The sequence below is a fragment of the Trichomycterus rosablanca genome, chromosome 20 (assembly GCF_030014385.1).
Source record: "Trichomycterus rosablanca isolate fTriRos1 chromosome 20, fTriRos1.hap1, whole genome shotgun sequence".
Lineage (NCBI taxonomy): Eukaryota > Metazoa > Chordata > Actinopteri > Siluriformes > Trichomycteridae > Trichomycterus > Trichomycterus rosablanca.
Window position 1 is genome coordinate 13,807,039 of NC_086007.1, and position 25,016 is coordinate 13,832,054.

At 39.1% G+C, this 25,016-nt stretch overlaps 1 protein-coding gene across 2 annotated transcripts in view; it reads left to right on the top strand.

Moving 5' to 3' along the window:
• bcas3 (BCAS3 microtubule associated cell migration factor) overlaps nucleotides 1-25,016 on the top strand; it is a 409,318-nt gene that overhangs the window by 371,781 nt on the left and 12,521 nt on the right. For both annotated transcript variants that reach the window (XM_063016958.1, XM_063016959.1), the window contains exon 23: nucleotides 14,556-14,723. In XM_063016958.1, the coding sequence (XP_062873028.1) occupies nucleotides 14,556-14,723 (168 nt within the window). The remainder of the gene's footprint in view (nucleotides 1-14,555; nucleotides 14,724-25,016) is intronic.

The window sequence follows — 25,016 nt, forward strand, 5'->3', positions numbered from 1 at the left end:
TGAAATTATGTCATTAAAAATGTGTCTAGCAAATAGGACACAGTTCTGAAAAGCTGGCAAAAGACACTGTGAATAATTCTGTGTATAGCTGTTAATGAATCAGTAATTTAATTGAATTATGTTAGTAAACTACTGCTGGGATCCAGGGTTCAAATCTTCCAAATGCTTTTGCCCAGTCAAGCGGGGTGGCCGAGACCCTGCAATGGATTGGCATCCTGTCCAGGTGTTTTACTGCATTGCGCTTAGTGATTTCAAGGAATCAAGACCCACCATGACCCGGATAAAAAGCTTGTAAAATGTCAAAATGAAATTAAATGGTTAAACTGAGGTCCCTAACAATAGATTAAAAGGACAGAGTGGTAGCTCAGCAGTTAAGATACTGGGTTAGTAATCAGAAGCTTTGCCCCACCAGTGCATATGCCCCTGAGCAAGGCCCTTAACTCTCAGTTGCTGGAATTGTATTTAGACATAATTGTATGTCGCTTTGGGTAAAAGCGTAAATGTACTAATCACTGTTACTAAAGTTAGCCACTTGAGCTTAATATGTGTAAACGCTGTGTGCCAGCCAAGAAAATGAAAACTTGTGAAGCATTACATAAAATTATCAGATGTTAGAGGCACAATTGGATTATAATATATTGGGACAGTATAATATGTATATAGGGACAGTAGTAGCCTAGTGGGTAGGGCTTTGAGCTATCAATCCAAATGTGTGGGCTCAAATCCTGGCCAGCACCATGGCTCAGTGGGTAGCACTACTGCCTCACAGCAAGAAGGTCCTGGGTTTGATCCCCAGGTGGGGCGGTCCGGGTCCTTTCTGTGTTCTCCCTGTTCTCCCTGTGTCTGTGTGGGTTTCCTTTGGGAACTCTGGTTTCCTCCCACAGTCCAAAGACATGCAAGTGAGGATGGACATGCAAGTGGAGATGCAAAATTGTCCATTACTGTGTTTGACATTAATCTTGTGAAGTGATGAACCTTGTGTAATGAGTAACTACCGTTTCTGTCATGAATGTAACCAGGAGTGTAAAACATGACGTTAAAATTCTAATTAATAATTAAATAACAAATCCTGGCTCTGCCAAGTAGCCACTGTTGGGCCCTTGAGCAAGGCCCTTAATCTTTCAGCTTTAGGGTCGCTGTACAATGACTGACCCTGCGCTCTGACCCCCAGCATTCCAAAGAAGCTGGGACATGTGAAAAAAGAATTTCACTGAGCACATGTATATGTACTGTATATATGACAAATAAAGGCATTCTTTTTCTTCTTGTTATTCTATTGCCTTGTGGTTAGGTTTCAGGACTTTCTAGACCAAATCCACATGGGCCTATAAATAATCATTGTAAGACATTTTATTTCTATCACTTTTCACATTTTGTCATTATTGATACCCAATTTATTCACTTTAATTAAAAGCTAAGCATTTTAGGCTATTTAAATGTTTTTCAACATTTCTAACTTATTAAAGCGACATAGAACTTAAATGAAAAACCTTTAGTATTCAAAGAGGCATAACATTATGACCACTGACAGGTGAGGTGAATAACACTGATTATCATTATGGCACCTGTTAGTGGGTGGGATATATTAGGCAGCAAGTGAACATTTTATCCTCAAAGTTGGGTAAGCGTAACGATTTAAGCGAATTTGACAAGGGCCAAATTGTGATGGCTAGACGACTGGGTCAGATCATCTCAAAAACTGCAGTTCTTGTGGGGTGTTCCCGGTCTGCAGTGGTCAGTATCTATCAAAAGTGGTCCAAGGAAGAAACAGTGGTAAACCGGCGGCAGGGTCATTGATGCACGTGGGGAGCGAAGGCTGGTCCATGTGGTCCGATCCAACAGACGAGCTACTGTAGCTCAAACTGCTGAAGAAGTTAATGCTGGTTCTGATAGAAAGGTGTCAGAATACACAGTGCATCACTGTTTGTTGCGTATGGGGCTGCATAGCTGCAGACCAGTCAGTTAGGAAGGTGATCATAATGTCGGTGCAGGACAAACACTTTGGTTATAAAAAAAAAAAAAAAGCTTTTAGACATAGACATCTCACATTTGACATGAAACTACTGTGATAATTTACAGTTACAAGAACCAGTTTGTGAACCTTTTTGATTACCTGTGTTTCTGCATTAAGTGCTTCTTCCTTGGTACAGTTATAAACAACTCTGCTTTTCATCTCTTGCTTAAAAACATTCATTAATCATTCACAGCCCGGGTTGGAAAACGTGAACCTCTGGGCTAATACTGTATAATACAGTTCTGTTACTGTGATCATGTCATCAGTCCAGTTTCCTCTGGAAAAATATTTCTGTTTGGAATCTGCTGTTAAGAAAAGCCTTAAAAATACCTTTTCTGCTCAGAAAATCAATAAAAAGTGCAATTGTTTGTGTTCCATTAGTTTAGAAATAAAGAATACTGTTATCATGATTGAATATTAAACCAGTATTAAAGGTTCACAACCATTTTTTCCATGTGTTTACTTTTACATAGTAACTGATGGCAGGTCTTGGAGTGACCTGTGGATTTATTTAAAGTCAGGTCTGTAAGTCTTGTGGTCAGATGGTTCAGTCAGGTGTAACACATGTTCCAATCAATCAGATCACTTTCTTCAGTGGTGCAAACTCTTGAGTCACACATCACTGGCCTGATGACAAATAATGCTAACTGACAGACCAGGGCCAGGCAGATAAACGCATCAGAGGGAGGGTGAAAACTCTCACCTCTGGTCTGTCCACCAGCTGACCTGCATTCTCTAAAGAGCTTTATTTTTTTTATTCCCCCGATGGCCGACACGAAACAAATGATTGCCTGCCTGGCCCTAACTTGGTTAACCGGCCAGGCGTAGGAATCACTGTCGTCATGTGTGTCTGAACACCCTCCGCCCCCATACTCCATTGCTGCAAATGAAATCATGTACCAGAGCCCCTAGAGCACCCTGGGACTTCCTTCCTATTTCTGCTTGCATGAGAACATCTAAATAATGTGCCGCTATGTGTTAGAGCACCAGTAAACAGAATGCAGTGCTAGTTTATGTTTGTGCTGGGTCATTTCCCGGATAATAGTGTGAACTATGAAGACTTGCACTGGAGTAAACAGAGAGTAAATAAATAGACAGAATATGTTGAGGAAAGCGAGTGCTTTGGCAACAGTACTGCCTGAAGTGTATGTGTGACTGGGAATAGTTGGTCTTATATTAGAAGATAGTTCTTTATTTCAGCCAAGAGGTCAAACTGAAGTGCTATGGTCTTTGGGAGAGTGTCTGTCCTCTAGAGATGCTGGAAGAAAGTACACCATGTTACAACAGCCATTAATCCTCACTTTAAACAATTTAGTCTCATGTTTTTGTGTAATATCCCTTTGGCCAGTATATTATCAAAGCCATCTCATTTCCTTTCCCTTATCTCCCAATCATGAATCCACTGCCGCTTGCACAAGTCCTATCAAGGAGAGCCCCTCCAACACTTGAACCAATCTGTGGCTGCTTCTCATCACTTGCTAGTGTTGAACTTCCACACAGAGCCATGTACAGAGAGCTTTGCTTGGCTCCATGTGACTCCCTCAACCCCTCCTTCCCAAACTGGTCTTGAGATCCGGACCAAGACCTGCAGGAGTGGTAGAGTGTTTGTATGGATACCCAGGCAGGTCAGTGGCTCTGCTGAGATTCAAACTCGTGCACTCCACTGTAGTGTGCTAGCAAGCACCACCCGAGTGCCATTATTATGCTTTCATTATATTACATACCAGGTCAAGGATTAGAACTGCTTCACAGCAGTGTAATAATGAAGCCGATTTCACTGTCCTAAAGGGGTTGGTTGGATATGCTTTCTTAAAATTCTCTGGGTAACCCAAAACAAAATTGTGAGCTCATACACATTTATACTGCTAAAAAATAATTAATTGCAGCTTATTGTCTTAGAATGAAGCTTCTGTTTTGGATTTAATTTTTGTCTAGTACATTTTTGTTTGTAGCAGAAGTGCCAGAAATTAAGCAGCAACTGAAAGAGGGTGCCAGTAAGACTCCTACTCAATAGAAACTATTAAAAGACTGCATGTGTGACAAAATACCACCTTTAAATGTATTTTCAATTTATTGTTTTGAATATGTATGCTTATTTGAATTAATACAGAGATTGACTCATTCATATTTAAATATAAATTTAATAAATATGCAAATTGCTTTAATGCCTCTTATGCCTCTTTTCAACTGCAGTTGTGTGGTACGTTTTTAATCAGTGATCCCACATTTAGTGGTTGTGTCCCTTGAATAGTGGTCCATGCTAAATTTGGTTACCCTTCTTGACCAGGGATCAAGCACACACAACTGGCTGTATGGGTGTATAGCTAGAGACAGTGCAGACCATTGATTGGTCAAACTCAATAGATTTTTTAAGGAACTGCCATAAAAAACATTAAAAAAATTAAGGAGCACTACAGCTACAACACCCAAAATTGCTTTGTTGTTGTAGTGATATTGTGGTGTATTTAATTTACTTTCACAATTAGTGTTGTGCAATTGGAAATGGATGTTAGCACTATTTATAGTGCCAATAGTTCTGGATTTGGATTCGTACCATCTTGTAATGTAGGTTATTGTGCTTTGTATGATTAGGTAGTTCTATTTTGTTGTGGTTTAGATTGACCCTATTATATCATCTTCCTGCCTTAAAGGGGACTTTGCACTGAACTCAGTGTAACAACTCCACTATGTGAATGCAGGTGTTTGAGTTCTGGTTTGAAAGGCTGCATCCATCAGTCATCTATGAGCTGGAGGACCCAGACAGTATTACGGCTCAGTTTCCTATAGTAACATAGTTCTGATGGATGGACTGTGTTAGGACAGTCCGCAGTATGATTAATGGAAAAGCCTGACCCCCAGTTCAAAATTTTATGCATCTCTCATAGATCTGAGACTCTGTCCAGACACACCTGATGGTCATGCACTGGATATGTACGTATATGTCATTTAGGCAAATATTTGTAACATTTTCCCCAGTATCAGGTCTTTAAGGTAACTTGAATATATGTAGATGTTTATTATAATACACATATACAATACACACCTGTTTTGCCTTGCTGACTACTAAATGAATTATGAAGATCAGTATTATTTGATTTATGTAACAATAGACACTTTTACAAAGAAGGTACTGGTACTGGATCTTTTTGAGTTTCATCATATAAAATTTTTATATATATTTATATTTTATACAGTTATATTAGTAGTATAACTGACGGTACAAGCACTCTTGGAAAATAAAGCTTTTTATGTCAGGAAAATAAATGCATTCACAAAGCTGTGAAACACATTAGCTGTCCACAATAAACAAGACGCCTGGCTCATTGTTACTGCATAGCCCAATCTTCTTCAATGTCAATTAAGTGCCCTGCTGCTTAGGCTTTCAACAAAATGCACTGTACACTTGTCTATTAATATCTCTACTTTAGTTTTTCTTCTTACACTTACAGTACTGCTTGTAATAAGGCACAAAGACATTAGCTTTAAGAACTCTTAATATAGAAGCTGTGATAAATGAAGGGGTCTAGAGTAAAAGCATAGATCAAATGTACCTTAGTAAAATGTGTGTGTACATACGACATACATACTTTGTATCCGAGTTGTCGAAAGATTGGCATTTCCAGTAGTAAATATTTGTGTGCGTGCGCGCATGTGTTTATGAACCTTTTCATGCCAGACCTTAAGAGCGTGCGTCGAGCTGTCACATCACTGGCTCAGTTTGACAGTTATAACACCCGACAGCATCTGTTCCCTGTCAAGCAAACTTTCCCCTTTAATCATTACTGACGCCAAGGCTCGCTTTATTATTAATGCTATCAGACCCCTCCCTAATTCAAACTCTTAGCAGCCACAGCAAATTTAGGCCGTCTATTACTGAGTGAAAGAAACTGTTTGTAGCATTGTAAGGTCGCTGGGATTTCCTCATTATCCAGCCATTAAAATGTGCCAATACATTCTGGCTAAGGTCAAAAGGCTTAAAAATACAGAGGTTGTTTTTTCCCTTTATGCCATTACTAGTGTTGGATGTTGAGTTGATGGATCTATAGACTTCATGGTGCTGGATAGGCTTCTTTATTACCAACCCTAGGCTTTAATTCAATGTCTTGAGACTGGGGAAGTCTGCACTGAACTCTAGTATTCATTAGCTCACCCCTATTGCTTTGATCATTTCTTTTACTGAATCGACTTTGATATTAGCAGTGTACATAGTGGTACAATCAGTGAGTTGGGGGTGTGTTTTTTGTGTCTATCTACGAGTAGTGTTTACTTTTCATAGCCTGAAGGCGAGATTGCATTGCACACTTTCTGTGTCAGTTATAGATGCATTCCCTTCAGAACATCTACACTTTAATGCTATTTATTTATTAGGATTTTTAATGTCATGTTTTATACACTTGGGTTACATTTATGACAGAACAGGTAGTTACGGGTTACACTTGATTCATCAGTTCAAGGTCAATGTCAAACACCATCACAGGCAATTTTGTGTCTCCAATAGACCACAGAAGTCGTGCGTCATTCTGTAGTCCTTGTTATGCCCATATTTGGAGACCCGGGTCTAAGACCGATTTTCAATGGCAAAAATGAATGGGGTTTTCAAAAAATCGGCTCTAACGCATCCTGTGCTAAATAAACATGTTCAAAACCCTATACGTTTTGTCCTATGTACATTTTTCTCCTGTACATCACTGGATCCTATAAATTACGAGGTTGTTAAAGGGTCGTAATACTAATAATGCTACATGAAAGCTAATGCTACTGCACATTAATTAGATGTCACTGAACTACACCAGTCGAATCGACGGAATGAGCAGCCCGCGTTTGGTGAGTGCAACCAAAGGCGTAACACCCGACCATCCTTGCTTTCTACTTTAATGTAGCTAGCTACTAAAAATATAAAGTAAAACTTGTGAATATCACTGCACTGTTACACTGGTGAATCGCGCTGCTTCGTGTGGTTATTTAAGAGGCTTATAAAAGAAAAAAAAAGAAAAATTTAAGAGGCTTCCAGTCTAGTGACGTCAATTCAGTGCACAGTAGCATTAGCTTACATGTAGCAATATTCATATTTTGACTCTTTAACGACTTCATAATTCAGAGGATCCAGTGATAATAGACAGAAGAATCTCCATAGAACATTTTTTATGACTACAGGATGCGAGAGGCAATTTTCGTAATCTCCATTCACTTTTCCCATTCAACATTTCTCTTAGACCCAGGTTACCAAATATGGGCATAACAACATGGTGTGGACTACAAAATGACGACACGACTTCAGTGGTCTATTCACCTACTGTAACTTACATGTCTTTGGATTGTGAAAGGACACCAGAGCTCATGGAGAAAACCCACACAGACACCGGGAGAACATGCAAACTCCACACAAAAAGAACCCAGATTGCTCTACCTGGGAATACTGCTACCCAGTAAGCCACCGTACCACCCCAAATCAATGTTAAACAGTGCTTCAATCCATACCAATACTTCTGAGATCTACATCTTGCATGGGTTGAAACTTGGTCCAAACAAAACACTGTCTGTTGGAGTTTTTGTCACATACTGTAGCATTCTAGAGCTATTAGTGCAGAAAAATGTCAATAATCACTTAAGACATTGCTGAAAAGCTCTGTGTCTATATTAATCTATATGCACATTCACACATTTACATTACATGTATGCTTTTATCCAAAGCGACGTACAATTGTGACCGAATACAATGCAAACAATTGTATTGCCCAACAGTGGCAACTTTGGGTCTTGAATCAGTGACCCTAACCACTAAACTTAACACCTGCCACAGTCAATTTTTTTTTGCAAACAGTCCACCTCTTGCATGTTTGGGAGGTGAGAGGAAATTGAAAAACCGAGATAAAGCCTTCCCAGAAGAGTGGTGGTAGTTTATTTGGAGCCTTATGTCACAACTTCTATTTCCTACTGTATCCCATATAACATTGCATTTCATTGTTCACACCCATGTTGTATTGGCTATGTTATAGGCAGATTCATTTCCCATCTTGCACTCTGACTCATGCTTCAGCGCTCTCTCATTCTCAGAGGCCTGGATACGTTTTTGGATCTTTCATAGCAAGCCAAAGGAATGCAGACTTGTAGTCTCTGAATCAAAAATCCCAGGCCTTGGTTAATCCTGGGAGAAGTCTGGGTGTTTGGAGGCTGAATGGTGTGACATGACAAGACCGGCAATTACTCGTATTTGCACACCTTTTTCAGATTAAATGACAAGTCTTTATCACCTGAAGTGGCATGAACCAGGATTTAGCTTTGCCACAGTTAATGTATCTTTGATCTACCTGTTTCCAGAGACGCAGGTTCTCACACCAGCGTGAGCCTGGCTGGGCGGAGACTGTAAAGAGGTGCTGAAAGTGCCACACATTGCTTCAGACCTATACTGCTATTAAAGGTTTAGGTCTAATTCCGAGAAAGTGTGCTATTTTGCAGACCTGGTTTTTAAAGCAGGCTACTACAGTGCTGAATAAGTAAGCGGGAATCCATTGTATGTACAGGGAAAATGAGTAAAAGCCCGGTGTGGGTAATGATGGGATTACCAACACTCTCAAAGAAACAAGGAGAGAGAAAAAAAAGCGCGAGGCGTAAATGATTTAAAAGGCTTCATGTAATGAAAGGGTGGGAAGTTGCTCCACAGAGAAAAGACTTCCTCAAAGCTGTGTATCACGCTGGTAATCCTTAGAGCTTACACATACATTACCACTCGCACAGCGCCGCTAAACACTTGTGGCAGCTTTCAGGTCTGTATTGCTTCGGCAGCGACACGCCTTGTCTGCAGTGCTGCCAATGAGGGGTCTCAAAAATAATTGATGTGTGCCATTTTTGTTTATATGTTTTATTGTTACAGCATACGCTTTTGTGTCCTCTGTGTGTACTCTGTCTCATCTACACTCAATGCTAACAGACAGGTGTGTGAATGCTCTGCTTCCAACTTTGTGGCAACAGCTTGGAAGAGGTCTTGGTGACTGTGCTCCTGTGCACAAAGCCAGGGCCACAAAGACATTGTTAAATGAGTGATGATCTCAATGTCTGACCTAACGAAAGGTCTTGTGACTGAATGGATACAAATTGCCACAGACCAGAAAATGGCAACAGGCCTATGCTTGAATGTCCACATACCTTTGGCTATTTAATATAACTAGTTTAATATGAAATTAATTACGTAAAACATTGTCCTGTTGTAAATTCTTTAGTACTGTTCTTTAAATTTTAGTGCATCAAAATACAATTTACTTTATCAAATTACCAAATTCTAATCTGATTCTAAGGTGATGCTGCTATCCAGACCAAATATAAAAATCAAATAATGTATAAAAAATTATACTATGTATGTATACACCGACAACGCATAACATTATGACCACTGACAGGTGAAGTGAATAACACTGATTATCTCTTCATCACGGCACCTGTTAGTGGGTGGGATATATTAGGCAGCAAGTGAACATTTTATCCTCAAAGTTGATGTGTTAGGCGCCCAGGTGGCGCAGCGGGATATTCCGCTCACGCACCAGCACTGAGTTTCCGAACTCCCGGTTTCGAGGCTCAGTGTTGCCACCAGTCGGCTGGGCGCCATCTGGCGGGCATAATTAGCAGTGCCTGCAGCAAATACTAATTGGCAACTGTATCTGCAGGGGGGCGGACCGGACTATATGTGGGTGGGTGGGTGGGTGGGTCTTCATACGCTGTGTAAGGACCCTGATTGGCAGAAGAGACGCCCATGCAGGAAGCTCGGACGAGAAGAGGAGGGCTGTACTTGTGTACAGAAGGCGTGGGCAGCGGCGTGCTCTCCTTGGATGCAAAAATCTGGAGTCTTTCAGCAGCGGAAGATAAATTGGATGCGCTAAATCGGAAGAAAAATGTTGATGTTCAAACAAAAAGTTGATGTGTTAGAAGCAGGAAAAATGGACGAGCGTAAGGATTTGAGCAAATTTGACAAGGGCCAAATTGTGATGGCTAGATGACTGGGTTAGAGCATCTCCAAAACTGCAGCTCTTGTGGGGTGTTCCTGGTCTGCAGTGGTCAGTATCTGTCAAAAGTGGTTCAAGGAAGGAACCGTGTTAAACCGGCAACAGGGTGATGGGCAGCCAAGGCTCAATGATGCACATGGGGAGCGAAAGCTGGCGTGTGTGTTCCGATCCAACAGCTCAAATTGCTGAAGAAGTTAATGCTGGTTGAAAAGTGTCAGAATACACAGTGCATTGCAGTTGTAACACAATATTAGCATTATTAACATTATGGTCATAATGTTATGCCTCATCAGTGTATTTTATTGTAATACATATTAAGGGGTGGTTGCACTAATAATAGTAACAGTAATAGTCTGGTTACCTTTTTTTATGCGTGATTAGCCACTAAACCATAATGTTTATTTGTATGTGACAGTCGGTCGCACTTTAGAAGCACGGCACAAATCGGTAAGTCAAAAGACACAGAAATAAATCCAACAGAGGTGCTGTCTTTTGCTATTCTGGTATGATGGCATGGACATTTGAAATGGTCCAACAGAGACATTCCCAGCTGATACCTGCTGTTAACTAAGCTTGTACATATTTAAGTAAACCTGTAAAATCAAATCACTTTACTTCATTTAAAAATGCGTTTATGTATGTAGTACCTTTCTCACGCCCAATCTTGCTTACAGTCTTTTTCAAACAGCTTAAAAAAACTGTAGTCATGCTCATATCAGGATAAAATTACTGCATGCCTGTAACTCCAGTTCTGTGCTGTGTGTCAGATTCAGATTTACACACTGTGGATTTTCCACCAGCAGACGAGTTGTTTTTCAGATGCAAACAGCCATCATTAAGACCTAAAATGTGCTTTTCCAGTCATAAATACTCATTAGCCTTAGTTCACTTATGGCCCCTTAATAAAACCTAATTGAATTAATCCCACCTCATGTGATCCTGCCGCTCATTTAGGTGTTTGGTTTACACTGTCCCGCTTTGGTAGCTCAGAGACCAAGTAATGTGCATCCTGTTGCCTTTTGTAAATCTGGAACCAGTCTGACACCAAGCTTGGCTGTAAAGGTGAACACATGCTAAATTAAATCCTTAGGAAAATAACAGGGGAATGAGATAAGCAAGCCGGCTTTTGCCAGGAGCTGGAAAAGATTTTACCATGATAAAAGCACAGTACTTTTTCATCTAATTTCTTTACAGCTGTGTGAACATTAAGTCTATATTACTCAGGGGTTTAGCTTAGATTTCCAAGTAAAGATTAATCAAAATTACATACATTGTGCTGCCCTAAAGGACCATGGAGCGCTTCTCTAGACAGGTCTTGCTCGGTCTGTGGCAGGCGTTTATTATTTAATTGGGCAAGGTCTCAAGCTGAGGAGTGTGAAAAATGAGGAATGCAGGCTGCGGCAGGCTGTCAGACACTGATGAAGAGATCTTCCCCAGTGGAGGCAATGAACTCTTGACCTGCTCTTTCCTTCTGCCAGTGTCATTCTGCTGCCCGACAACCTCACAGTAATACTGAGAGTAAAGGAAAGAATGCTAATGGACTTACATGTGCTTTCTGTCACTCACTTAAGAGACAACCTGTCCCATTTTGTATGCTTGGTATGAATGTAATTGTTGGTTTGTGTTTAGTCATGGACCACTAATCCTATTCTTCACTCAACTTTAAGTTAATACCTATTTAACTTGTGTCTAGAGAGTAATAGAAGAAACCAGACTATGTCTAAGGATACTGGTGTAAATAAATACCATGTATATGATATTTGTAGACATGTGACCAGCTTCTGCTTCATCTGAACACAAATTCCAGTCTATGACGTGCTTGGCTCTTCAGGCCAGTTTCCAAAATCATGGTATTGGGTAGAACCCACCTTTTGGAATTTGGCCAGCACAGGCAATGGATTTGTTTCCACTCATTTTGTTTGGTGAAAGGTGTAACTCAATGGTTCAAACAAAGACTTAGAGGCCAAACTATACTACTAAAAACGATGAGGACAGAAGAGACTGGTACTAAACCACCAGATATTTTGGAAGATCATTTGGTATCAGCCAGCTTTATTTCACATTTTATTATCTCTGCAGGCAGATTTATAATGTTTTAGACTTCAAAAGAACAGCACAATGGTTCATGTCCTTGCTGTTATGCTCATTGTTCATTTAATAGACTGGCATTTATAATATTTATAAATATATGAAATTTGCCATTAGCTTTGTACATGCCACATTTTATGTATAGCTTAGTCCCAAATATATTAAATTATGCAAATAAACAGTGCAGTAATTTGTACATTTAAATCAGCAAACCTTTGATTTCTGTGAAGGATTTGTTAACTATAAAATACAAAATAACAAAACTTAAAATTTGACACCAGGGGCAAAAGACTGTTAAACAAACGACAAGGGTTATCGCAAACTAGTCTACAAGCCCTAGTTCCAGAAATGTAAAGACATTTTGTAAAATGCAATAAAAACAATCTTTAATTTGTTAATTCTATTAAACCTTCATTTAACTAGTAAAACTAAAGAAAAAAAATTTTTTTTAATTGTTTTTTTTACTTAATTTATTTGATAAATATGAACAAACTTAGAATTTGATGCCTGCAACACACTCAAAGTTGAGACAGAGGAATGGTTACCACTGTGTTACATCACCTTTGCTAATATTTATGTTTTTTAATTGTTACAGTTTTGCAAGTAAAATGTTACCCATTTTTGCTTGATACAAGACATCAGCTGCTTAACAATCCATGGTCGCCATTGTCTGATTTTTGTCGTTGGTTGATGTTTTTTTTTGTTTATTTGTATAATTGCATTTTGTTTTGAAAGCTGGGCCATGACACATATTTGATTGCAAAGACTGAGCCTTTAGTAAATCCCTTTTTGTACTTAACGAATCATAGATTCTTGTTTTTATTGCATTTTACAAAATGTTCTAACCTTTCTGGAAATAGGTTTTGTAAAATAGTCAATCGGCACATTGGAAATTTTCCTTGTCTGCTGTCCTTAGTCGCCTTTGAGCTTTGTTTTAGTTTTTTTATGCACTGATAGCCTGTGTTCTGTAAACAAACACACTTTGGACACACTTTGAGTTGTTGACATCTCACAATGTTCACAAATGTTCACACTACAAGAATGTACTTCCTATTTCCTCTTTGCAAGAATTCTTGGGTTTATATCTGAGGACAAATCCTACTCTAGAACTGCAGTACAGAATATTCAATTCTCACTTTTTACTTTGACCTTTCCTAGTCAGAGCCCAGCATGGCAATCGCCCTGGCGCTATGATAGGCTTGTTGCTTTGATGGTGACTATGCTGGGATGTACAGTCTTTTGAAGAGTCGGTGGCAGGCAGACACAAGACAAGCAGCTTTTTATGAAGTGGTTATCTGCTGTGTGAGTCTGGCCGGCATGGTGTTTTACAGCAGATAGCAGTAGGCCCCTTCACCCCTATCAGTAGTGGGCTGCCGGTTGGCTGCGCTTCTCTCTCGCCTGTCATTAGGTCCTGTCAGTGGCCTGGAGTGTGGCTGAGCCTGGCCAGAAAAGCACAGGCCGCTGCAGATAGCCATTGGCCCGAAGATCAAAGGGCCTCTGTTTAAGCCTCTCTGATAACCTTGTTGTACTTCACAAAACACAAAAGTGTGTGGGCAGAGACACCCCAGAAACGCCAGCATCTAACACTCATTAAACATGCCATTATAGACTGAACACCCCCATCCCCATCACCTTCTAGAACAATTCATAGAACTACCAGAAAACATCAGGGTTATTTTAAAAGGGACATTAATGTATTGGTGCCTATCTATGTATCAGTTAGATAGAATTACAGTTTTTACCACCTTTTTAATTATGAGCCACATTTGCCTAGGGTTCCAATACCAAAATATAGAGTTCTAGAGGTATTCTAAACCTGAATACAAAGTTACACCACAATAGTAACAATGCTTCAGCACACAGCAAAATTTCAGCAAAATTTGAGGCATTTAGGATTGAAATTTCATATTTGTTGTTGTAGCAAGTAATGGTTAATACATCGCTATGACATTTATTACTTACTTTCTTAAATAAGTTATGGTGCTGGGTCAAGAGCCTATCTTGTATCTTAGTACAACCTGGGAACATTCATCCCAGACCATGAACCACCTTCTCACTCCCTCATTTACATTTACCTACAGAGGCAGTTAAGTGAGGCCATCCACATACTGACCACATACCACATTTTTACTGAAGGTAGGGGAAACCTAAATAACAAGAGGAAACCTGTGCACATATGGGTAGAACATACTATGTTAGGTATCAGTTAGTTATCAGGGTCAGTAATTCAATGAACCATGAGTTGGACCAATCAGAAGTTCATTGTGCAAGCTAACCCCCATTAGTTCCTCATCTGTCAGAAATGTCAGTATATGCTTTGCACTTGGAACTTTTTATGTTCCAATTCTGGTGGAGAGGCTGTTTTAATGGCTTCTGGATTTCTGACAATGTTGCTGTGTTAGGAAATGCCTGACTGTTATATGCTCAATGTGAATTTGTCCCATTTCTCTTTCTGGCAGGCACTTTTGACCACAGTGTAACCCTGCTGGAGGTGTGTGGCAGCTGGCCCGAAAGCTTTGGCCTGAGACACATGTCCTCTGTGGATGCCACGGACGAAGGCCTGAGGGAGAGGCTGGCTGAAGCTATGTCTGAGTCACCCAGCAGAGACATCGTGGGCTCTGGAACAGGTGAATTATGCACTCACTGGACTGTCCTTTATGAAAATGCTCAGATATGGATTTATATAAGCACTTTAAGAGTTCTTTTGAAGTATTTTAATCTCATATTAAAAGAGAAAGCATTTGTCCTTTTGCAGTGCAGGAAATATGAATCATTTCTACCTAGCTTGGCCATTAGTGCTTCATGTATGTTTTGGAAAATGTTCTGGAGTTATTGAGTTTGCAGGTTATAAATAGAGTGACATGGCTGGGAGCCGAGGTCTCGGTCTCTCGTTTTGGTTTAAAAACCTTCTATTAGATGTTCTGTTAATTAGCAAGTTGCCTCATCCACCTTTAGGTCACTTGTCCTCATTTATACTGTGAGCTAGTTTAAAATATGCCCAAGTGTTAGAAGATAAAACGGTAAACATTATTTTGTTCCTTTTACTCAGCCAGTGCTACATCTGGCAGTGTAGTTAGTGTGTCTCCCTTTTCCTCTGATCTTTCTTTTTAAAAAAATAGTGAAACCCCTTTAAAAGACACAGGCTATGCATATTACAGTGATTTCTTGCACAGATCAACTTGGAAATGGCACATTTTATAATAATACATTAGGTTGCCTGTGATGAGAAAGGGAGCAAAAAGAGGGGGAAATTGCCACTCTGAGCAATCCAAATGTTTAACTCATTTAGGAAGCTGCAGTTTGGTGGTCCTCCCCCTCGCCGAACAAGAGTCCCTTTGATTTCTGAAAGAAGATGGAGGTTGAATCCTGCACGCCGCTGCTTAGAGCACCAAGGTCACAAGACCCTAATGCATTTAGCATCGACTGGCCCTCTCTCGTAGCGCGTCTATTAGGCACTAATTTGATTTGTACCTATTCATTTGCAGTCCCTGCAGCAGCACCGAGTTGGCCCTCCGCGTAATTGGTTCTGTCTCTATTTTTGCATCATTAGATTAAGGCCGACTCCCGGACACTTGTAGTCTGCGCTTGTCTGTCCATTTATACAGCCTAATGTAACACAAAATTCATTACTGATCACATTACACTCAACTTTTAGCCCTCAAGCAAGGCAGATGAACATATACTTAACCCTCTCCTGCATTCGAAAGCCCTGAGCATTGCACAGAAATGGATTCCAAACCACAAAAGGAGCCACTTAGGGACTCGGGACATACTGCTGGAGCCTCTGATGAGATATGACTATCATTTTTATCAGCCTGGGTCTGCCTTCGCTAAGACATTTGAATCCAGCTGAAATCAAGCCAGAGAGGAAATCTAATCTTACACTGTTGGACTAGTGCAGGACCGAGATGAGTAAACGCTGATATTTTTACAAGAATCGTTTTCATTATCAGAATGAGTGTGGAGTTGTGCGGCTTGAAAAGGTGACTTTTTAAACTCTGAGTGTTTAAATCGAACCTGGGTTGGGTATATCATATCTGCACAGCTTTCTTTCTAGCAGTTGCACACTTGGTTTGAGATAGCAGGTTCATTGACAGAGCCGCTTTGAAAAGCAGAGGCAGATGGTTTCGCACTTAACATCTCACGCACATGTATACGCTTTTTCTCCGGGAGAAGATTCCACTGCTGTCATGGGACAAGACTTATTCCCTTTTCCTCTGTCTGCTCCTCTCTAACTAATTCTCCATCACTGCCTGCATCATGCCCTTCCCTCCTATCAGTCCTTCTTGGCTGTCAGATCATGCTTCAGGCAACAGGCAGATGACAAGCTGCTATTTTTGTTCTTTGAGATATAAAATGGATGTGACGTGCGGGATGAGAAGGAAGTCTGTCCTGCACCGCCTTTAGCAGGTGATAGGGAGCTTTTGCACAGACTCTTGAAGTGTGCTCCTCCCCAAATTAGATTTCATTCAGTAACATAATGTTGCAAATTGGATTTTGCTTATTGGTACTGAACCAACATAAATTTCATTTAAGCAGAGGAGGAACACAGAACTGAAGCTATCTCTGTACCATGAGGCGCTGCACTCCCCCCTTCCCCATCCATACCATCACAGCCTCTGTGTACTGTGGATAAACCCGTGGATTATGGTGCAGTCATTTCTCATTACCACCTGTGAGCCCAAAAGCACATTTTACATCCATCTCTCCCTCAAACCTGCTAAAGCAATACAGACCTCAAGAAGAACTCTTATTCATCAGATACGCTGTTTGTGCGAGTACTGTGGACAATCATTTCTAAACTGTTTACACTGAATTCAAAGGGCAGTTTTTGGGCAGCCAAATAACATTTATACGAAACACATGTTGTGTAGTCTTTCTCAGACGTGGGACTACTTTTTAGAGGGAGGAATTATCTATTGCCAACCTAATTATGCTGGTCTGTGTGCATTGATACCACAAAACCTTTAGAAACGTGCAAGTTTTGGAAAGTTGGCAGGAACTACATAAGCACTGCTCTGTTCTCGCGTGTTTTTTCTCTCATCCTGAGGCTTTTATTGTTAGACTGTGGTGTTTTTAGTTTTACATTTACATGTCAAAAGCAGGTATTTGGTTCTTTTTACAGTACGGGGACCAAAATGCATTTTGTAAATGAACACATTTCATTTTGGCAATCAAGAATAAACTGTACATACAATTCCTCAATATTTATGTGCAAGTAAAGGGTTCAGGTACTTCAATGGCAACACAACCCTTAATACACACAACATTATTTTGGTTGTCCATGAATATTAACATTCCTTCTTTGGGATATTAGTAAATCAGGGCAATGCAATCCCAGCCAGGCTAGTACAGTACTGATTAAAGTTTTGTTACCCAGAACGATTGGTGGTGTCTTACCATGGCAATACATCATTGGTTTGTCAGTAGATGGCAGTCTAAAAGTATAAGAAGCCTGCCACTCTTTCAAGATCCTCTGAACCAACTGTGGGTGTTCATTTAACACTTACGAGAGCCGGTGGCTTTTTTTGCACTTGACAGGGGTGCCCACAATAGTGTAGCAGGCTTTGGCACAAAGGCAGCATTGTGGAGAGGATGTTTGCGACAACTCTCAAGTACTCGCTCTTTCTCCCAGAACATCCCTGAGTGTTCGGTCAGGCCTGCAGTGCTCTTCTTCACTAAATCCCCATTTTCAGACACACACACTCGCACACACACACTGAAGGACTCTTAAGCAGACATGCTTGGTCACACTTAGATGAACACAAATACCCACATGCACACAGATACACTGAAAGTCTGTCACACATGCATACACTCACTTAGAGAGGCTCTCAAACAGTCATGCTTGAGGGCTAATGAAAAAACACATGCTTTAGCCACACAAATACACGCTCCTTATACACAAACACTAAGGCTATGACCACCACTGGGTGCAAAGAGTTAGGGTTAGGTGGAGTTTCAGCAATTACAGTTTAGCATAGAATAGAAAAAATACTCATAGTTTACAGATTTGTTTGTGTCTCTTGTCATCTAACAAACTTGTTTAGATTTATTCTGTTTTCCCAGCGGCCACTAATAAGTCTGGGACATTATTTTTGTTTTCCAGCCACTTTATAATTATCCAAAAAACCAGGACTCTGTACCCTGGCTAATACAGTATATACTATCCTGCCTGCCTGAAAAGGGACTTGTAAAATTGTCAGATTGTTTTAAAATTGCATTGCTATTGAAGCGTAGTTAGTGTTAGGCATAGTTAAGCTTAGTGTTAACATACAATTTTGGAAGTGCCCAGGACACATCAGACACCTGAGGTACGTGAGACAGGAATGCCATCCCTGAGTGCAAAAGTCAATCAGCTCCCAGCCTGTGAATGACTTGCATCATCGGGGTGTAAATAATTAATGTGATGACATTGGGCAGTTTAAAGCACTTGGAGGTTGGTGCTTACTTGTCACTGTCCAACACATGAGCTTAAAGACACTTTGGTCAAAGTTGCATGATTAATAAGGGAGAGAGTTTTTTCCACCCTGATAACGGTGACATTCGACCTAGCAACCAACAGCTTGTGGCAATTTCAGAGCTCAGACTCACTCAGAATGGCCCAGAAAAAAATGACACTATTTATTTTGCGCCACTTGGGAACCACATGACCAATTTTAGGCAGGATTTTTAGACACAACTTGATAACTGGAAGCATTTGCTAAATGCTGTAAATCTGAATGTACATCATGACTCAGAAACAAAACACAGTTTTAAGTAAAATGTCCAATAATATACTCGAATAACCACCTGGAAGTGTTTGCTAACACTAATTTATTATTCCGAGAAGCCTGTGAGTCAGCTTTAGTAGACTAGATTAGATCTTTTAAGGAATCTCATTGTGACCTATTTGCAACATTGTCCATATATTAACAAAGATAAAAGACAAAGTTTATTACAAATATAAAGTAAAACGTCTTGCTTAACATAAGGGTGGGTCATTATTAACATCGTTTAATAACCAATTTGTGTTTTTAGACATGCAGCTGAGCAGGTTCTGAGTCTGCCTTCTCATTTTCTTTGCCATTTTTGGTTGATGAAGGTACCGTGGCTATTTGGATTGGCCTGAGTCACACTTATTCATCTATGCAATGAGCGAGCGCTGCGTGCCTTGATATCACGGCTCGTTTTAACAGAAAAGATAGCCATCTCAAGAGCAACAACGCACAGCTGAAAGCACGGCGGCTCTGTCCGCCGCCACGCAAGGAATTAGCACAGTGCTAATCAATCATCCGGAGTCTGCTTGCACAAGGCAATTACGCAAAAAAAACCTGGTGCTAATCCGGCTCCATGCATCCTGCTGCTGAATCAAAGGCTGGAACTTGGAATTGAAAGGAACCTACAGAACACGAATGTCAATCTGCATTCAAACTATAAGTAAAAGTAGCTCAAATCTGATCCTTTACTACTATGATTGACTTTTTTTTTTTTTTTTATGACAGAAAAAATAAATAAAATCTTGGCCACTTTATTACTAATAACTAATAAACATCTCAAGCTTTTAACATTATTAGACTTAATAGAGTAATTACATTGTAATTAAATGTTTTTTGGATTGCAATTACTCAAATTATTTTGGATTTAAATTAACTTTATTAATAAAAGGGCCTGTATTTTACATGGACAAAACAAACATTTTCAGCGCTATACTGTTTGCTAGTAAAATAACTTAATGTGAAAATTATGAGGAACAAATGTCATTTTAGCATAATTTTAATATCACTACCTTAACAAAAAAGTCTATATATTGTGTTACTGGGATCATTTGTGCCGATTATCAAACCACGTGTATTGACAGGAATGTTTTTGCTTTGCCTCTGTAGCTTTTTCCATATAAGTGTTTAGTAATTCTTCATTGTAAGTGCTGCTTGTAACCTGTTCTCAACCAATTATAGCATATTTTATAGGTGTAATTTGCACAAAAACATATATTTATATTATATGCAGTATTAATATCTAGAACATATTGGTTTATGTATTACCTATATAGACTTCTTTCTAATACAGTGTTTAAGTTAACCCTTCCCAATTCATCTGTCTCTTTGTGAATGCTTATGCATATTTGCTTATGAATACACAAGTCAAAAGACACTGTGTTTACATTTGAAGTAAATATATGCACTGCATATATTAAATACTAAAAAACGTGCTTGAATACTTGTTTTTCCTAACACTGGGAAAGATAAAACAATAAAAATCCTAAACATTTATTGCTGTCATGCCTAAGTATAAAAAGTCAGCAAATTAAGTATAAGTAAGCGAATAGTCCAACAGTTTAAGAATAATGTTCTTTTAAAAGTGATTTTAAGTATTTCACCCTCAACCGTGCATAGTGTAATTAAAAGCTTTGAAAATCTAAAGAAATCACTGTGTATAAAAGGCAAGGCCAAAAAACAGTACTAAACTGCTCTGACTTTTCATCCCTTTGATGGCACTACATTAAAACCAGCATGCTTCTGTCATAGACATCACTACAAGGCCTTTGTGCAACCAAGGACATGGATAGTGAAAATCTAAATGATTAAAGTATGTGTTCTAAAGCAGTTATTATGTTGTTAGTGGAAAAGTTAATGTGACTGGTAAATAGGCTCTTCTTCCATTGTTAACACACTGTAGCATTAAATGCTATTAAGGTAAAATATAAGTGATTGAGTTTACACTTTTTTTCCTCTTTTTTCAGCATTTCATATACTGTCCCAATTCTAGAATTGAGGTTTATAGAGTGATATTTTCTACAGCCTACAGCATTTCTTTAAAGTCCTTACCATGTAAAGGTCATTAGGTCAATAAATTAAGCAAACCTATTTTGATATGTTTGAAGTTAATTAAAGAAATGCTGTAGGATCTTGAACATCTAAACGTGTTTTTATTATTTAAATATGTGATTATTCTGGACAAAATATGTTCTAAATGCCCTAGAAAGAATGGATCCAAAGTTGATATAGTCTCTAATAATTCTCTTGTGTATCCAGGTCAGTCCTTGGGTATGATTTGTTTAGACTAGTGTCAGATAAAGAACACATTTAATTGGTAATATGAAGACCCTAAACAGAAATTGGATTTAACTATAAAATCGAAATGAAGCACCTAATCTTTCAATGTGGTGAATGTCTTAGACATTAGTTCCCTGTGTAGAGCACTAAGTATGCGTTGAAAGTCGCACACAATGTATTTGCATAGGGAAAACAATCACTTACCTGAGTAAGTAGGTATATCCAAATTTCCATTTGTCTTAAAGGAGCACAAATGGAAGAGATTTGCGTCACTTAACTCGTACAGTGAGGCATGCCATGGGCTTAGTGTCCCTACCGCCAAACCGTGACAGCATTTAAAGTGTTTTGTGGTCAGCTGTAGCAACTTTGTGGTATTGTTCAAGCAGTAGATGAGCTAAGTTGTTTGTTTTTGGAGTGTTAATGTTAGGGGAATGTAGTTTGTTTAATGCTTTGTTTTTATTTCTAATAGGTATCTCAAGAAACTTGTTGACGTTCAGTGTATTACCACGCACAGAAAAGTATAAGAAATAAGTCAAGTCGGAATTAGATTTTTTACATGTTTTCTGGCTACCTGTTGTCAAATTCTTTGCTTTGTAGTAGTAAAAATAGCAAATAATGTGCCGTCCTTTATCTAGCTGACTTTGGCTGTGTTACAAAGCACGTACTATCATACTACACAGAATGTTGTAACAACACAGCAATTTTGGCTTTAATTTAATGCTGTAATTTAATACAGCATTGTATTGTATACTTTTGTATTGCTTAGGAAGCATCCTGGCAAGAGTGCAGATGTATAAATCTGATAGAAATGTAATAATGGAGTATACATGCACCAATAACCTGATAACTGGACTAAAATCCAGGTGAATTGACCTGTTTTTTTATCTGACAACTTCTGTGATTTCAGGGATTAATATGCAGTTCACATGCCACTTAAATAATTTAAATATGTGATTATTCTGGACAAAATATGTTCTAAATGCCCTTGTAAGAATGAATCCAAAGCCTATTTAGTCTTTATGCATGAATTGTTTAGATTAGTGTCAGATAAAAAACACATTTAATTGGTAATATGAAGACCCAAAACAGAAACTGGATTTAACTAAAAATGAAGCACCTAATCTTGATATGTGGAGAAAGTCTTAGACATTAAAACCCGGTTAAAAGTTGCACACATACCACGTAAATAATAAAATTATTAGATTATTAGCATACATACACTGATCAGCCATAACATTAAAACCACCTCCTTGTTTCTAAACTCACTGTCCATTTTATCAGCTCCACTTTGTAGTTCTACAATTACTGACTGTAGTCTATCTCTTTCTCTACATACTTTTTAACCTGCTTTTACTCTGTTCTTCAATGGTTAGGACCTCCACAGGACCACCACAGAGCAAATATTATTTAGGTGGTGGATCATTCTCAGCACTGCAGTGACACTGACATGGTGGTGGTGTGTTAGTGTGTGTTGTGCTGGTATGAGTGGATCAGACACAGCAGCGCTGCTGGAGTTTTTAAATACCGTGTCCACTCACTGTCCGTTTTATTAGACACTCTACCCACCTTGTAGATGTAAAGTCAGAGATGATCGCTCATCTATTGCTGCTGTTTGAGTTGGTCATCTTCTAGACCTTCATCAGTGGTCACAGGACGCTGCCCACGGGGCGCTGTTGGCTGGATATTTTTGGTTGGTGGACTGTTCTCAGTCCAGCAGTGACAGTGAGGTGTTTAAAAACTCCATCAGCATTACTGTGTCTTATCCACTCATACCAGCACAACACACACTAACACACCATCACGATGTCAGTGTCACTGCAGTGCTGAGAATGACCCACCACCCAAATAATACCTACTCTGTAGTGGTCCTGTGAGAGTCCTGACCATTGAAGAACAGCATGAAAGGGGCTAACAAAGCATGCAGAGAAACAGATGGACTACAGTCAGTAATTGTGGAACTACAAAGTTCTTCTATATGGTAAGTGGAGCTGATAAATTTGACAGTGAGTGTAGAAACAAGGAGGGGGTTTTAATGTTATGGCTGATCAGTGTATAAACAAAGTTATCATTTTTTGGTATAGCTAATTAAACCAAAAAAATGTGATCTAGAAAAATAATAATAAATGTTTTTTGTTTCAGACTCTGTAAAGACTCCAAAGTACTACTGCACTGACTTAAAGACCCTTTGTCCATGTCCCACACTGACCTATGAATAAATGATTCCTTAATGAGTACACAGCACTGTGTAAAGAGGCTAACAGAGGTGGTGTTGGTGTGGATATATAAAAGAGGTTGCAAGGAATGTGACAAGAGAAATGCCATAATTATTGGGGGGTTTTTTCCACATACACACTTATTCCAGGGTCTTTTTCTTCAGGCTAGACAAGAGTTAGAGAGTAATCTACAGTGACAGTGCGAGATGATGATGAATAATTCCTGCGTTTAGTAAAATAATGGCTGCCTCTGTATTGTTTTCTGTTCTCCATCCCTCTTTTGTATCAGACCTACATGTCATTAGATCATTTGTCTCTGTCCTGCCTTATGTGACTGTGTTAGTTTTGCTCGCCTGTTTGCTCACTCCACACCGTAACCTCAAAACCGAGAGAGAGGGAGTGTAACCAACCTGCAGCAATGATGCTTTTATGGCCTTTTTGGACTCTGCACTTAACCACTTGCTCAAGGGAGAGACGAGCAGAAAGCGGGGGCTTTGTAGAAACAGCAAAGAATCACTTTTAAAAATGTCCAGCTGTGCTTTAGCTGTGGTTCAGGTTAGCTAGACACACTTGGGGATGAAACACGGTTAATGCTCAGACTTTGGGGTGAGGGCGTACAAGTACAGTGCAGCTTGGCAGTGCTGCTTAGTCTTGTGCCACCTCAATTGATTCAGTTCAGTGGTATTCAAAGTTTTTTGGTAGAGCCCCATTTCCATATGTCTACACAACAAATACCACCTCCCTCTAACAATGAAAAATATACAGTTGAGTGCAATCGTTTGCATACCCGGGGGAAGAAAAATTAAAAAGACAAAGAAATGTATTTTAAAACATTTGGTCTGGGTTGTTTTTTTGTTTTTCACAGATCTATTTGAACGTACTACATGGTAAACATTCAAATGACCAAAATATTTGTTTAATAGGTTGCAAATCCTTCTCTGAATGTTGCACCTTGTTGTTGATTTATGTACTATAACAGCAAATCTGTCATTTTCACTCCCTTCAAATCTGTTTTAAATATTTAACTTATGTGCCAGTATTTGCCCATCCATACAGTGCTTTTGTTAATATGTATAAATACATATTAATTAATTGGGACAGTGGTAGCCTAGTGGGTAGAGCTTTGGGCTATCAACTGAAAGGCTAAGAGTTCAAATCCCAGCTCTGCCATTCAGCCACTGTTGGGCCCTTGAGCAAGGCCCTTAACCCTCTCTGCTACAGGGCTGATTCTGCGCTCTGACCCCAGCTTCCAAATTAGCTAGAATACATGAAAAAATGTGTTGTAATGTACATCTGTATATGTATATATCAAACCAAAACAAAATCAAATCAAGGTTTATTTGTCACATACATATTCATACACAGTACAACTGGCAGTGAAATGCTTTAGTGACATTAGCTACAAATGGACAAAGTAGGCAAAAATATATATTTATACAAAAAATAGAAATGTTTTTAAAAATTTAGTGTAGAAAAATACAAAACATTTTAAAATTGAAATTAAAAGAAACTTAAATATAATTTTAGAATAGAATTTATATGGCAAATGAAGGAATTCTATTGTAATTAATAAATAGAGAATAATAAAAGAGCTTCAGTGCAGCATTGCTTGGAGACATTGTGGTAACATTAAGCACAGGGATCCAGTTGCATGCCGGAAAATATTAATCAA